This window comes from Mya arenaria, chromosome 4 (assembly GCF_026914265.1).
Source record: "Mya arenaria isolate MELC-2E11 chromosome 4, ASM2691426v1".
Taxonomy (NCBI): Eukaryota; Metazoa; Mollusca; class Bivalvia; order Myida; family Myidae; genus Mya; species Mya arenaria.
This window is the reverse complement of record NC_069125.1, coordinates 64,328,175-64,343,801: the sequence shown is the minus strand read 5'-3', so window position 1 is coordinate 64,343,801 and position 15,627 is coordinate 64,328,175. Positions and strand designations below refer to the sequence as shown.

Here is a 15,627-nt window from a genome sequence, read left to right as displayed (position 1 = left end):
AACAAATCCCAGTAGTCTCTCATTAGTTTTATTTGACGAAACGAGCAAATTAATGTTGAAAACACAGATTCTGATGGTCATTATAAATTGCTTGCCCGTCGGGCTTTCTCGAAATTTGGGCTAAAAATGTCCGTGTAGATAATAAAATTGTATTGAAGTTATGCATTTTCTGAAACTTTATTATGTTTTATGACGAATGCAAGTTATTTGGTGACAATTGTTTGAAAAATAAGTAAGTTACGAGCGTTACAGAAACACCATCGTCCATACGAGGACCGTCACGTGTTAACCTTAACTATGTTATAATTGTAAAAGTGGTTGTTGTTGTTGTTGTTTCTTGGAATTTTTGGTTGAAATATAGGTTTTTGTGATAAATGATTATGTTCTAATCATGTTGGGTGTTTAAAAAAGACTCATTTTTTGTGGGTGGAGGGATGGCCATAGCTGGGTCCTGTCAACATAACTGCCGCCTCTGATTAATATATGTATTTCAAAATATGTCAAATTGTTTTCTTTATAAATTCAACGGGATTTCATAATTGTATTATTGGGCTAACAGTCTAACCTCGTTGGCTCGAATTCCTCGTTGGCTCGGTCTTAATTTAAAGGACTGATTTCTTTATACTGAATGTAAGCAATTCCGTTTGGCTCGAATTTTTGAGACTCGATAACATGCTGTTCATGTTAACACATGCTGTTCATGTTAACACATGCTGTTCATGTTAACACATGCTGTTCATGTTAACACATGCTGTTCATGTTAACACATGCTGTTCATGTTAACGCAATTATTGTTTGAAAAGTATGGCTATCACAAACTAAATGTGAAACATGGAATGCAATATACTGTAACACGGACCAATAAACCATGGTTTATAGGTCCATGACTGTAACAATCATTGCGGTGAATGCTACAGAAAACAATGCTTATTGTTCAATCTCTCTTTTTTATTAACTTATTCTTGTAGCTGACCGTCACACTGAGAATTTGCAGAACTAATTAGTTAGATATTTTTGATTACCTGTACCCTTTTTATATTCGTTCATTACATACATCTGTATGTCCAAAACATCAAAGAAAAATAGCATTTAGTAGTAACATCAGAAAATGGGACAAAATGTGTTTAATGCAGTAAGAAAACAAAACATACATGTTATGTTGACAAGTTTAGGGTATTTTTTTCATTTTGTTGTCACGGCATTTACTTCAAGGTCTAAGAGAAAGCTTAAATGTGTTTTCTGTAGCGCAAAGGACACCATTTTGTGAGGAATAATATAACTTGGCGACAATGGAACATACGATTAAGGCCAATTTATTAAAGTGATAATGCACTTGTTTGATTAATATATAATTTGAGCCTAAAATATTATATAAACAAACATCTTTAACTGTAGTATGATAAGATCAGGTTAAACTAGAGCTGTCACAGGAGTGACAAATACACCCGAATGACGCCTGGACACAGGAATGGCGAATTGTTTCTTTGAAAAGTATCCAGAACTCTGTGGTTATTGTACGCTGCATTTCCACTCATCATGCTTGACCAAAGTATGTTGTTTAATTAAAATCCATTGAGTAATTGAGAAGGTACGCTGCTGCCAAGAAAAAATAAAAAAGGGCAATAACTCTATAATTAGCTAAAATAAAGTTATTGTTTGTGTACACAGCACTAAGCCTTCATTCATTGTGCATGATCGTTTAATGAAGTTTAATTTAATTCCATTTATTAGACGTCAAGTTATGGTCTGGACAAGGAAAAGTTACAAAGAGCAATAACTATGTAATAGGGTAAATAAGAGTTTTGGTTCTTATAAATTGCACTCATTGTCCTTTAGCATTGCATGCAGTTTAATTAAATTCCACTTCATAGTTTTGAAGTTATGCTGCGGTCAAGAAAAAAGTAACAAGGGCAATAACTCTGTAATTAGCTGAAATAAAGTTGCAATTCCTCTGATTACGTGTTTGAAGTTGAATTAAATTCCATCGAGAAGTCAATTTATCCTCCGGACAAAGAAAATTGCAACAGACGACCAACCGACCAACCACAAGGTGAGTCCGTTTGTCAGGGGTATAATAAATAGCGCAATTTTAGAATTGTACCGAGTGAATTGCAAATAAAGTTACCCTAGCATGATGAAAAGCGACCTAAGATTAAGAAAGATGATTTACAAGTTACTTTTAATACATCACTAGTTTCCTGAGATTTTTTTAACATTAAGCAAAAAGATTTGTATGCGGGCAGATTTTTTACAAATGGCGAAAAACTGATGACATTTTTTTTTTACTAATATTCAACGATTACCTGAATCTGGCCGGACACATTAACGGCCATGGCTAAACTCTATTTCATGCTAAATGAAAAACTTGAATGCATATAAACGTTTCATAAAGCAAAATATTGGGAGACGAAACTTTTGAATATTTATATTTTTCTTGGAAATGGAACATCTTAATAAAGCCCATTATATTATTGAATATCAAACGTTTGTATCTGTTAATGTGAAAAACAATTGCAATTATTTAAATGAACTCACTTCAATTATCAGATGTTATTTCTACATTCAAACACCATATCAGTATTCCATTCATGGACACATGGAATGTGATTTCCATTCAAAATGAAGATGGGTATGATGGAACTGGACAGCGTGCATATGAAATACCGGTCTTAGGGGATTGGGTCCAAGAAACAATCTTAATATGCACATCTTTATTCCTTTTTTGTAGCATATTCAAGCCTTAATACAAGTGGGGCTTTTTTTTTTGGGGGGGGGGGGGATCTGAATAGGCTTTGTAGATAAGAGACAAATGAATCTGTGGGCTCAGTCTGATACCCCACATATCAAGCATGGCGGACTATTGAGATGGAAAATCAAGTTTTGCCCGTCACACATACCCTCTACAGATTTGTTTGTACTTGGTGTAACAAATTTCTGCAAGCTTATTGAGTGAATACTGTGCATACAAAACGTGTGAACATAAAGGCACATGGTGATTGCACTATTCATGCAGTAGTGAGTACAATACTGGAGAATTGGAAGACCCAATCTTCTCTACATCATCTATAAAACCAACAGGACTATATTTGCCTCTCTTTTATTGTTTAAAACATGGTGTATAATAGACAATGTTTTATCAAAATGTATGTATGATATGACATATTACAAGCATAAATTATGAAGAAGAAAGGTTATTATTTTATTTTTGTATACAATTTTTTCTACATGCTTAGCTTTACATAGAAAAATATACAAACACCAATAAATCTTATCTATGAAAACTAAAATTCTGATCTGATATACATTTATGTACAAACATACACAATGAAACAATAAAATACTTATACTTGCATAATGATGTCTTAAATCACAAAAATGATTGCTTCTCCATAATCTGTGAAGAACATCAATGGACAATCTTAGAAGACTAATCTTTAGGCCAGTAATTTCCCATGCAAAATGAGATTCTCATTTGGGTTTAATTTTAGTACTATACAAACACAGAACTTCCTTTATGAATAAAGTAGTATTAACACTTAATATAAAATCAAGCAAATGGAATGTATTTGAATACTAACATACTAAAATAAACTTTATCTGCTATTTATTTCTTCACTATTTTGGAGTTGTTAGCAGTAATCTTCGAAATAAAAGCCAAACATTTTACCACTAACCTATGTTTAAAGGCATTCAAGACAGCAGAGATTACAAATTTGTTTTGATATTAGCCAAAATGTAAGACAAAATGTTCTGAATACATGCACAATAGATATGCATTCTGATTACACATTTATCATTTACCAAAATATTTTCAAATTTGTAATACTGCATCAATTACCCGAATTTTTGAAATTCAACACAAGTCAGAGAGCTATAGCTTGTGAGTATTATTTCAATCTGACGTGAGGGTATCGGGCGACTGTTGATGTCAAGGACTTCTTTTAATAACTAACCTGAGGTATAAGTGAATAGCGCACTATTGTTATAGCATGGTAAAGCTCTGCATACTTTGTACTGTTTTGATATGGAAGTTAATGTATAGACAAAAACAAAGAAAAACACTCTCAAAAGTGTTTCTACATGGGTGAAATAGAGCACAGGATAAAGCTATGTCCTGTCTTTGTTCACTCTATACACTGTATACTCATAGTTCTAGCTGCTTAACAAACATTTAGCAATAAATATGTGTGACAGTACAATGCAGCAGTTATTTAAAGCCACATTTATGGTAAACACAGCCTAAATAGCCCTCTAAGCTACTAATATACATTCAAAGCCATTGTAAAGATTGGTAACATATAACTTTTTCACAACACAACCGAAATAGAAAAAAATGCTAAACAAAATGAATTTCTTTTTCAAGAGAGTAATGTTTTGATGTATGGGTTACAAAATGGTCTGAGAATATACATATATATATATTTCCATGTATACAATGAAATCAGAATGTAAGAATCTATACAGTTATTATGTACTAAACAAAATCTATGTAATTTTCACCATGATTTTGAGCTATGTCGTTAACTCAGCATTGCACACCTTGAATCCTTGCGGCCAGAGCGAAGCCTGATATGGCTATTATCATCTCTCTACTGTCCTTTGCGGTTCTCTTGGCCAACACAAGCTATTTCTGCTCATAATTTTCAACAGATCAATCTCTTGTAATATCAGAGTTTTCTTTGTTAGCAATTTTATGTTTGATAAAATGAGACACATGTGCTTCATCAGCAACTTTTAACCCTTTTTATGGTGGCTTCACATAAAAGATTCTACGGCATTTTTTTAAATGAATGCACAGAGTTTTTTCATGCAAAGATGGCAACTTTGGCACCAAGCGCATACATACAAACTACATGGTTTTGTAAAAATTGCTATCACAATCCAAGAAGTATTCCAGCAAAAGTGTTTTGTGTACAATGTCAGTGAGTTATTCCATTTATGAATCACTAGATCACAACTGCTGTCCTCCTCAGTATGGCCCCCTGGAGGCCCCTGGGCTTCTGCTATACCCAGGAGTCAGCCCCTTCTGGACCCCCGTCCTGCTGCCCCATCATGTGGTTGGGGCTCGGGGGACCCCCCATGTCGTCATGGCCTCGATTCTTCACCACCTTTGCATAGAGAGGTTCAGACTGCTCACCCTGAAAGAACAGGATTGTTTGCTTGTTAGAGGCTATGCACTTTAGTAGCATTTGTATATTCATGTAAGTGAACAATTCGATAATTTTGAATTATTTAATGCCTTTTAAAAAACTTGCCATTTGAAACAGTGAGTTTATCGGCATATCATTGCACTGTTTCACTCATTCAATGATGTCATATTGGAATTTTCCGATACAAAATAATTTGGCTTAAACTCAACATGATTTCCAATTTAATATCAATCAAGTATAAGCATGAAAAAGAAATAAAAATGGTTTCAGTGTAAGATTGCAATATATTTCAAATCGTAAACACTAAAAGTAAATATTTCACTTGTAGCAATATCCATCATGAAATATAACTTTTGGTGCTTATTTTGTAAAATATTGTTATCTTACACTGAAACAAACAATAAATATTATCATCTATATATTTTGTGACAGTAGCTCACATAGCTCAATTGTTTATCATGGTTTTCATCTGACTATTTTCAACAATGATTTTATCATTATTCCATTCAATGTTTGAATAATAACCTAAGGTTCACTGACCGGCATCATATTGGGGAAGAGTGGAACTGCTCCGGCCGGTGGTTTTCTCCGGTGGTCCTGTTCATCTATCGGTGCATATCCAACTGGCGGGCTGATGTCATTCATTGGAATTGCCTGCTTACTGCCATACATGTCTACAAAGGAGAAAATTAGAAAAAATTTACCACTTGTATAAATTCAGTTTGAAAAGTTCATAAATTAAACACATACGGTTTGCTGTAAAATATTCTGCCAAATGTTACCGGTAAATAAACTTCAGCTGAAAATAAATTGTTTCTCATTCTAGAAACAAGAGGTCCAAGAGGGCCTATGCTCTACTGGCATGGCTCTTGTGGTCATTTTCAATCCAGAGCATGTACGTATGAGTAATACGCAACAAATATATAGTTCACTTTTTGTGTTTGGGTTAGCTGAAAACGCTGTATGTTCAACATCTGAAAACAGAAAGTGTTGTAAGCAGATTAGGTGCATAAATTATTTGAATATGTGCCAAGTAAAGGTAATCTGAGGGTAAAACATATTGGCTATTGGCTTTCAAAACTGTACTCAATGTCAAAATTTAATTTCTGTAGCTTTAAAAATAAAAAAGTCAAAAGGTCAAAGTCAAGGACATCCGAGGACAACATTGATGCTCGTTTGCAAAACTGAACACACTGTCAAAATTTCATTGCTGTAGCTTTAAAAATTAAAAAGTAAGTCAAAAGGGGTGTGGCCAGCTTTTGCCCAAGGGGCATTATTTCAAATGTTTTGCTAGACGGTCATCATATGATGCTCCACAACAAATATCAAAGGTATGGGCCTTGTGGTGTGAAACAAGAAGATTTTGAAAACACAAACAACCATAGTAGTGGACCACTAAATTAAGCCTTGTTCAAAATAGCAAGGATCTGCATAGCTGTTTCAGACAAAAAGGTTTTCAACATTTCCCAAAAATCCCTAAAAATAGACTGCGCTCATGTAGACTTGGCTAAAAATAGACTTAGCTAAAAATAGGATGTTTTTTATACTTTCAAGACCCATAATATAGGCATGCATGGGCGGGTCTTGCTAGTTTCAAAAGGAACCAAGCTTTAATGGATATCTAAATACTGTACAAGTTTCATCGAGATACAATCAAAACTGAAAACTGTATCGTGTTCACAAGCGATTGCTTACACAATAGCATTTTTTTATACTTTCAAGGCCCATAATCTAGGCATGCATGGGCGGATCTGGCTGGTTTTCGAAAGGAACCAGCTCTAATGGATATCTAAATACTGTACACGTTTCATCGAGATACAATCAAAACTGAAGACTATTTCGTGTTCACAAGCAATTGTTTACAGACGCATGGACGCACAAACGCACATACTACGTACACATTACCATCGCATAAAAAAGGCCAGAAGAGCTAAAAAAACCTCACCAGATAAACAAAATTATACTGTTATTCATTAAGATCTTTGCCTATGTGTAATTTTTTCAATAAATACATGTATATATTCAAAGAAACATGTCTTTACCTCTTTGATCGAGTGCTTGGTTGCTGTGTCCCTGGTGGAGTCTCTGGTTGCTACCAGCCATATGGTTGGTAGGGTAACCATTCCCCCTGCGTGACGTCATTGTGGTGTCATCGTAGCCCTGGTTTTGCCTGTTAAAAGTGCTGTAGTTACTCACAGGCTGGGAGCCAGTAATGGGGGTTGGGTTGAAGTCCTTCTCTGAGTAACCCTTCTGCTGGTACTCTGAATGTAACACCTTAAACTTCCAAAGTGTCTTTGCAACCTGAAACAAAGATGATTTACATTAATGTTTCTGTGTTTGTGATTCCCCATTTAACAAGTAACAACTGTGACTGTTAAAGAAATGGCAACATAATGGTTTTAACACTAAAATACTGAGCATAATGTCAATAAATTAACATGTATATTTTTTGCCTGCTTACCATAATGTTGTTTAGAAAAAACTTAAATAAATTATATTGTACTTCTATTAAGAATACACAAAAATTGGAAGTTACATTTTGCTAAACACAAGAAAACGGTATACTAACAGCAATGGCAAACTTCCTCGGCCTGGGTTGGAATGCTTCTTGGTTTCGTAACAAGAACATCAACCTGGGTAGGCCTGCCTCTATGCAGAATGACCTGTAGGGGACACATTATTAAGACTAATTATCAATAAAATGCCGTTTAAATAACTGTAACTTATCGCTTTTTTGGCGTACTACAATATACATAAACACAAACACATTAGTGATGTTATAATGTAAATGATCAATTTTCTGATATTCAAAATTCACCATTCTATTCTTTGGCCCCCAATGTTAAGCAATAATCAGTTACCCAGTCAATGACAATCACTTTAGAAATAAGAAGTGAAGCAAGATTTTCAACAAGATGAAACTTAATGACACAAATTGAGCTATGACTTACCTGGCAAAGTCTACATTATGCTGTATGACCTCATCAAGGCACGCGAGAACAGCAGCCACAGTTTCATCAGTCACCTCTCGTGGCTTGTTCGCCTGGGGAAGGTTGCTGATCAACTGCTTCATGGCATATTTGCCTGCAAGCATCACGTAAATGTATCACGTATCACCTGGTTTTTGGCACTTCTGATATGAACACATGATCTGCCATACACTTAAGCTTAGATAGTGACCATACACTGGTACATAGATAGTTTACAAAGTAATGCCAACAAAATTTCAATAATTTCAAACCAATGATCATATTCACATTGGTATATATAACCAGAAACCAATTATGTATAACTAATTAACACGAAACAGTTATAAACATGCATGTAATAAACTCAGCCTTAACAACATCAACTCTTATAAATCTTATACAAAACAGGATCCATTCTATAACATTAAGGATAATTATATAACACTACTGATGTACTCACCAACAAGTTCCTTGTTCCGCTCGTCTATGGAGAGGTTCCTTAGTGCGGTTGCCGCGGCTCCCACAACACGCTCCTCCTCGAAAGTAAGTAGATCCACAAGGCTGGGAAGTCCCTTCTCCTTACGAACCAGGGCCCGGATCTCTGTCGCAGGCTGCAGTATAAAACAAATATTGTAACTCTGTATTTCAAAATCAGATTGACTCTTTGTATTATTTTTGGGAAAGGACCCTGTTGTATGCCAAAAGTTTCTGAAATGAGAGGAAAGGTAGCATACTTGATTAATTTATTAAACTACATATCTAACACATTGGTATTTCACAGCCTGAATTAAATCCAAAGCTGCATTTACAAGAGTGTGACAAGTACCATACATGGCATGTTACTAGATACCTAATACCACAACACTACAGTTCAACCTATCACATACAAATGCTTACCTTCCAGTCACAAGCAGCGAGGTTCTGTATGGCTCCACACGCAGCCTCTAACATGGTGGGGTTGGAGCCTGTGAGAAGCTGCAGGAAGTAGCGCACGGCATCTACACCCCACAGACCACGGTAGTTGTTCGCTGTTGGTGGCAGCTTTGGTTGGTCCCTACACGTAAGTAATGGCGAGGTTTAACAAAAGACCTTTTAAAAGTTAGGTTAGCTAAGTAAGGTTTGCAATTTCCTTAAAGCCAGTTTCATGATTCATTCAGAAAGTATCCTTACACTCATTATCAGATGATAAACACATGCTTCTAAGAAAAATACACAGGGAAGTTATTGAAACTTACATGTCATCAATGATTGGTTTGTTTTTCTGTCCTGCTTTTTTCTTTCCTCCTCCACCAAAGCACCCTGTCGTTGCTGAAAAATAATAAAATATGCTCAAAACTATATTCAATTATATCTACTATAATTACAAACCCTTACACCGCCACAAGTTCTATGTTCTTCAAAAGTGCTCTGCAGCGGATGCCTTTCATCCATTTTTCTTAGTTTACCAAGAAAAATAAATCAAGGTTATTTAGTGACAGTGATGGGACTTGATTCACATATACATGAGGCTATTGTGACTCTGTGTACAAGAGATTCCATGATAATGCAACAACAACCACCACCACACAGTTTTGACACAACTTGAAACTCTTTTCCTTAAAAGCACACTAAACAATTGAGCTTTTTTTTAACATAATGCCCCTTGAAGATTTGAAGAGTAAGTTTCAATGCAATACAGACAAGATTCATAAAATGGAATAATTCTTCCAATAAATTCACTCTCCAACCATGCCTGAATCTGCAACCATTTCTATATGAGGAATCATTTAACCCAACAAGGCATAGAAATCGCACATACTGCCTTTTTCTTGTTTCTTCTGTCTTCTCAATGTTGCGTCACGCTTTTTGTAAAAGTCTGGGTCCTCGACTTCCTGTATTCTGAATGCTAAATTCCGTAATGTACACACACAATTCTGCACTGGTTTAGTGTCCACATTGTTTTGATCTATAGCAGTCCGTAATGTGTGAACTAATGAATCAACAAGTCCTTGACACTCGCGTAATTTTCTTCGCGCTTCCTCCCCTGCAGAACTCACATTCCTGTAAAGCATTTACAACAATCAAGTAATTGTAAAAGTACAAATATTGAATTTTTTTATTTAAATAATCACATCAATTAGTGAACAAATTTTGACTTTAAATTAGCAGCTTTTGTTTCAAGAAATAAGTTCTAACTGTATAAGCTAAATGCACCACTGATCTAAACCGAGGAGTTTGTAGAATTTAGTCAAGTGGACTTAAACTGTGAAGCACATCACATCCCAGGGATTATTTCAAACCCATGTAAACATTGATCCAAATCAACGAAACCCTTGTTGATCTTGGACAATAATCTTACAGAAATGTATATGAACTCCGAATACCTGAGAACACCTGTGGCGTTTCTGAAGGTGGTTGTCCAGGAGTCCTGTGCCTGGTAGGGGGACAGACCGCGCTTCTCCCAGCCTGACTGCGGGATGATCACCACGTTCACCAGCACCGCCAGACCATCGTCAATTATAGGCTTCTTCAGCTCCTGCGAAATAACAGTGGCTGATATACATTTGGGCCTTCTTTAACAAACATATAACATTTTAAAATGTTGAAGTTGATTGCTCTTGGTCGAAATGAGAAAGAACACAGATTGCCTTCAATAACACCATTTTCCAATTATACAATACAGCATTAACTTTATTGAACCTTTTTATGAGTAAAATATTTCAACATTTCAAATAGTGGGACAATGGGTAATGAATCAATAATATTTAATAGTTACCTAAGACTTATACATATTCTTTTAATAATTCTGCACGCAAAAATCATTGGTGAAATCTTCTACAATTTTTATGTATTAATGATCACCTACATCACATGATGACAGGTTCCAGAGTACTCCCGAGACAGAATCCTTCACATCCTCATCCTGCGTCTTCCTCAGTAGTCGCACCAGCGCCGGGATTCCTCCCGCATTCCTCACTGCCCTCTGAAGTCCAAAATACATTAGAATATGTGGTAAACTTGAAACACATGAATAGCTCTTAAATAGGCTTCTATTTTACAAACCGGCAGCATTGAATTTACTACATATTTCAAGTTCGAGCCTAAATATCATTCAGTTATGTTTATAAAGCATAAATATGTTGTTAAACTTGTGATATGTCTTTACAAGGTGAACACATTCTCTACTTGATAAGTTTACCTTGTTTTCATCATTCAGTCTACCGTAGGAGAGGTTCTTCAGGGCCCCACAGGCATTTTTATGAACCTCATGGTACTCGCTGTTCAATAGGTCCACCAGGAGCGGAATTCCGTCGAGTCCCCGTATCTTCTTTTTGACGGTGTCATCCATGTAGCTCAGGTGGGTCAGGTACCCTGCAGCGTTGGACTTTATTGCATCACTCGGGTGACTCAAGTAGTCAATCACCTCCTGAAGGTCTGGGGATCGCCAACGCATTGCTGGATCACAGGACAGGAAAAATGTAAATTAATAGTAGATTTTTAAATATAAGTTTAATGTCAGCATCAAGTAAATATGACTGAATATCACATTTATACAACATTTCAATTTTCTGTCTTTTCACTTACATCCATCATTGATTGATGGTGGCCCCTGTTCATCCTCAGGGTATCCATTCATCTGTGGCTGACCCAGACCATCATCAAAGTAGCGACCAGGGGGCTCCGGATTGTCCATATGGTCATAGCCAGGTGGCCTGTCATGTAAACTGCTTGGACCTGTACATATAAATGGAAAACCCCAATGAAGTGGAACAAAACCATACTTGTTTCTAAAGAAATCAATAGACTTAAGTAGATTATCAGTTTTACAAGATTTAAGTCATCAACAGCCCACATAATTTTTATGAAAGACTTTTCTGTTCAGCATTTAGGCATAAAAATAAGTGATAATTGTTGCATGAGCCTTTTTAACAACAGTATTAAGGCATCAGGATGCTGCCCTTACCCATGCGGTCACTACCTGCCCCAGGGGAGGGGCCGCGGGGGTAAGGGTCCTCCGCCTGTTGAAGGTGCTGAAGGCTCCGCTGCTTCTGTCGGAAGGGATCATCCGCAAATGGGTCATCCTGAACTTGTGGCAGGCCCTCGTGTCGCCTTGTGTCCTGTAGTTTAATTTAATGACAGATTTTATGAAAGTTTGTAACAAGTACATAAGAGATACAAGTTATGTCTTCTTTGTTTTTTTATTATACATCACAAGAACCAAGTGATTTTAATCTAACGCTACAAAATAATCTATTTGACATACTAAAAGTTTCAACAAAAGATAAAGAGATTGGGAAAACACGAAAAATCATGCACCTACCTCTTCTGGATAAAATTCATCACCATATGGCATGTTGCCTGGATGGTTTTGCTGGAAGCTCTGATTGGTTGGTTGGTCGTCATAGCGATCATTTGGGTCACCTCTGTAGCTGTCATCTGGATACCCTCTGTATCTGGAGAGTGATTTATAAAATAATTAATACAAACATCAAATATGTAATATTTATTACATTCTACATTAATTAAAAAACAAGGTTGGTAAAAGTATTATTATACACTTTTAATGGTAATGTTATCACACATATTTATAAGCCACTGTCAACATCAGTGTACCTGTCCTCTTGTGGAGCTGGTCCTCTGAAGCTGTCATCTTGTCCCTGGTAACTGTCATCCTCCGGGTACCTGCCATCGTCAGGGTGACGCAGCTCTCTCGGCGGTTCATCCTGGTAACTGTCGTTTACTGGTTCAGCATACCTGAACACAGACATCACATGTTGCTTGATAAAGTCAAACCTAGTTGTATGGCCACCTGTTTTAATAGACCACCTGTATTATCCCGCCACTCCAAATTAATCCTGTACATTTTTTCTAAATAAAGTTCACGTACATGCATTAAGCAGCCAATTGACTATCGTGGCCCAAGTCATTAATTTTTGATCCCCTGAAGCCATATAAACACTTGTTATTGGCCACTTATCCCCTGTCATTGACACTTCCACTAATAAATTGTCCAATACACAGCTATAATTATATACCGACGTTGAAGAAAAAGTATAACAGCCTCCGATATTTCCATCATCAAATCAAAATGCATATCACATCACATGCTTGGCCCTCGTGCTTACTCATTGAGGAAGCATGTTGAAAAGACATTGGGGAATGTTTTGATCATAATTAACAAAATTAATGAATAGGTACTTAAATAAACATTATTTATTACAAATGTATGATCAAATACCAACAAAGAACATCAGTTATTATTGATTTACAGTTTGCATTGTTACTTAAAGGGAAAAAATAAGTTAAGATTTGTATTCATTTTAATTTTGATTTTCAAAGTGCACAGATTTCTATTATTTTCAAATGAACATTTACCATTCATTGTCACAGACCCATGAACCACTTGTTTTACAGCTCCTTGGTATTATGCGTGCTTTCAATCTAATTTTGTTTCTTTAAAAATTGAACTAGTTAATGTAGTTATGTATGCATTCATGGATATATATTTGGAGAAATATTTTTGTTTTTGCCATTATCATTTTTGCGATCAACTTATTTTTTGTGTATTTTTAAAATTCAAAAATCTACCAGGTAGTATTCCCAGTAAGTTTAAAAAAAGTGTTCTTACAAGGGCTGTCCGAAAAGTCCGTGCACAAGGATAAATATGATAATCATATTGTAGTGATCGTCTTAAAAATTCACCTATAAATAATTTAAAATCTACCCTTAAAGTCAAACCAAAATAAAATTATGAATTAAAATTAGTTGCTATATTTCTGTTGGCATCACAACCCCACCCTTCCTACTACTACTTTGTTTTTTTGCAGTAACGAATGATCGTACGGAGTAGCGTAGTGTCATAAAGATCTGTGTAAACGCCGGAATGACTCCTACTGACACATGGAAGTTAATTTGCAGTGGAAATACAGGCAGTACCTGTAGCCGACGCCTTGTATTTAAGTGGCACGACCGTTGAGACACGGTGAGACGAACGTTGCTGATATGCCAAGAAGCGGACGGCCTAAATCTACTGATGCCGCCACTGTACAGCAGGTCGCTACCCTTATTAACGACGACCATTGGCGCACAGTATGCGAAATAAGTGACATACTGGGTTTAGGGCGTTCTGTGATTCACAATATTCTAATATCTGAACTTCAAATAAACAAAGTGTGTGTAAAGTGGATGCCACGTTTGCTAAAACCTGAAGAAAAAGAAAAGCGAGTGTATTTGTCGGGTGAATTTCTGCGCCAGTTTCAGTGTGAAGGCGAACAGTTTCTTTTGCGGATTTGATGGATGCACTTTGAAAGAAAAGGTCCTAGATGAATTTGGATGCTATGTTATTTCACCAAGATAATGCACCAGCGCACCGCTGTCCGGAAACTCTACTCACAATCAATTTTCTGGGTTTTAACAGACTTCAACACGCTCCATACAATCCGGATCTTGCACCCATGGACTTTGCAGTCTTCCCTAGGCTTAAAGCAGACTTACGCGGAAACAGATATGAAAATCTATTGTAAGATCATACGATCAAACCTGGTACTGGAGTATTTTCAGCAAGTTGGTTGAGAGGCATAGGAAATGTATCGCACATAGGGGCGAATATTTCGAGAAGGAATGAACACGAGCAATATATAAAACGCCTTCTTCACGTCGCGTGACGTCAATGTTATGATCAAAGTGCGCCGTCCATGCGTTTATTGGTGACTTTGTTACAGTGTTATTTCTATGCTTATCAACGAAAATAAATAAAATTTTCTTGATTGGTGCAAATATATTTGTTGTTTTAAACCATGTAGATCATGTTTCACAATTAGCATAGCAGGCATATTTATAGATCGTGTGCACGGACTTTCTGGACAGCCCTCGTATATGTATTAGCACTCATCACATACAAGGAAGCAGAAACTGCTGCAAAACAATGTAGACACAGAGCCTGACAGATGAACAGCAGTGATAAAATTGCTTGATGGAAACTTTTGAAAGAGATTAACACTGCTGAAAATGACCAAGTTGGCTTAAACATTTATTGACAGGCTAGTGTGTGAAACAATGCATGGTGTTCGGAAAAAATATTCACCGCTTTTCTAAATCGGAAGGCCATTCCATGCTATTTTTAAACAGGGAAACTCAGTTGTTTATTCTTTAAATCATGTAAAATGATGCATCATCGGCCACATACTAGCTCGTTTTGCCATGTCTAGGCTTGTTTTGAGGAAATACTGTATTTGCCGTTTTTTGGACCATCTGGTGTTTGTTCCCTTTAATGATGGTGCTAATGGTGGTGGTGTGGGGTGGTGGGGGTGGTTGAAGATCCAGTCATTTTTCATTTAAATAATATATAATAGACCTCAGTTTGAACAAAGCTTAAGCGGCAGCACTTTCCTAAATGGATTAAGTGGCCACCTGTCTTAAGCAGCCAGTCTGACATTTTCTCAAAGGTGGCTACTTAATATAGGTTTGACTGTACTGTTCACTGTAAGAACATTTCAAGAAAAGATGACAAACATAAACTTAACTAGATT

General features: G+C 36.3%; 1 protein-coding gene across 6 annotated transcripts in view; it reads right to left on the bottom strand.

Moving 5' to 3' along the window:
* Nucleotides 1-3,081: 3,081 nt before the first annotated feature.
* The window catches only part of LOC128231219 (splicing regulator ARVCF-like), a 46,285-nt gene continuing 33,739 nt past the window's right edge, over nt 3,082-15,627 (bottom strand). For all 6 annotated transcript variants that reach the window (XM_052943750.1, XM_052943749.1, XM_052943752.1 and 3 more), the window contains 16 exons: nt 12,713-12,853; nt 12,420-12,552; nt 12,063-12,216; nt 11,684-11,833; nt 11,298-11,554; nt 10,965-11,081; nt 10,483-10,634; nt 9,918-10,159; nt 9,355-9,427; nt 9,017-9,173; nt 8,580-8,730; nt 8,102-8,234; nt 7,720-7,813; nt 7,193-7,451; nt 5,691-5,824; nt 3,082-5,138 (listed from right to left, as the gene is read on the bottom strand). In XM_052943750.1, coding sequence (XP_052799710.1) covers nt 5,004-5,138; nt 5,691-5,824; nt 7,193-7,451; nt 7,720-7,813; nt 8,102-8,234; nt 8,580-8,730; nt 9,017-9,173; nt 9,355-9,427; nt 9,918-10,159; nt 10,483-10,634; nt 10,965-11,081; nt 11,298-11,554; nt 11,684-11,833; nt 12,063-12,216; nt 12,420-12,552; nt 12,713-12,853 — 2,482 coding nt within the window. In that variant the 3' untranslated portion in view covers nt 3,082-5,003. The remainder of the gene's footprint in view (nt 5,139-5,690; nt 5,825-7,192; nt 7,452-7,719; nt 7,814-8,101; nt 8,235-8,579; nt 8,731-9,016; nt 9,174-9,354; nt 9,428-9,917; nt 10,160-10,482; nt 10,635-10,964; nt 11,082-11,297; nt 11,555-11,683; nt 11,834-12,062; nt 12,217-12,419; nt 12,553-12,712; nt 12,854-15,627) is intronic.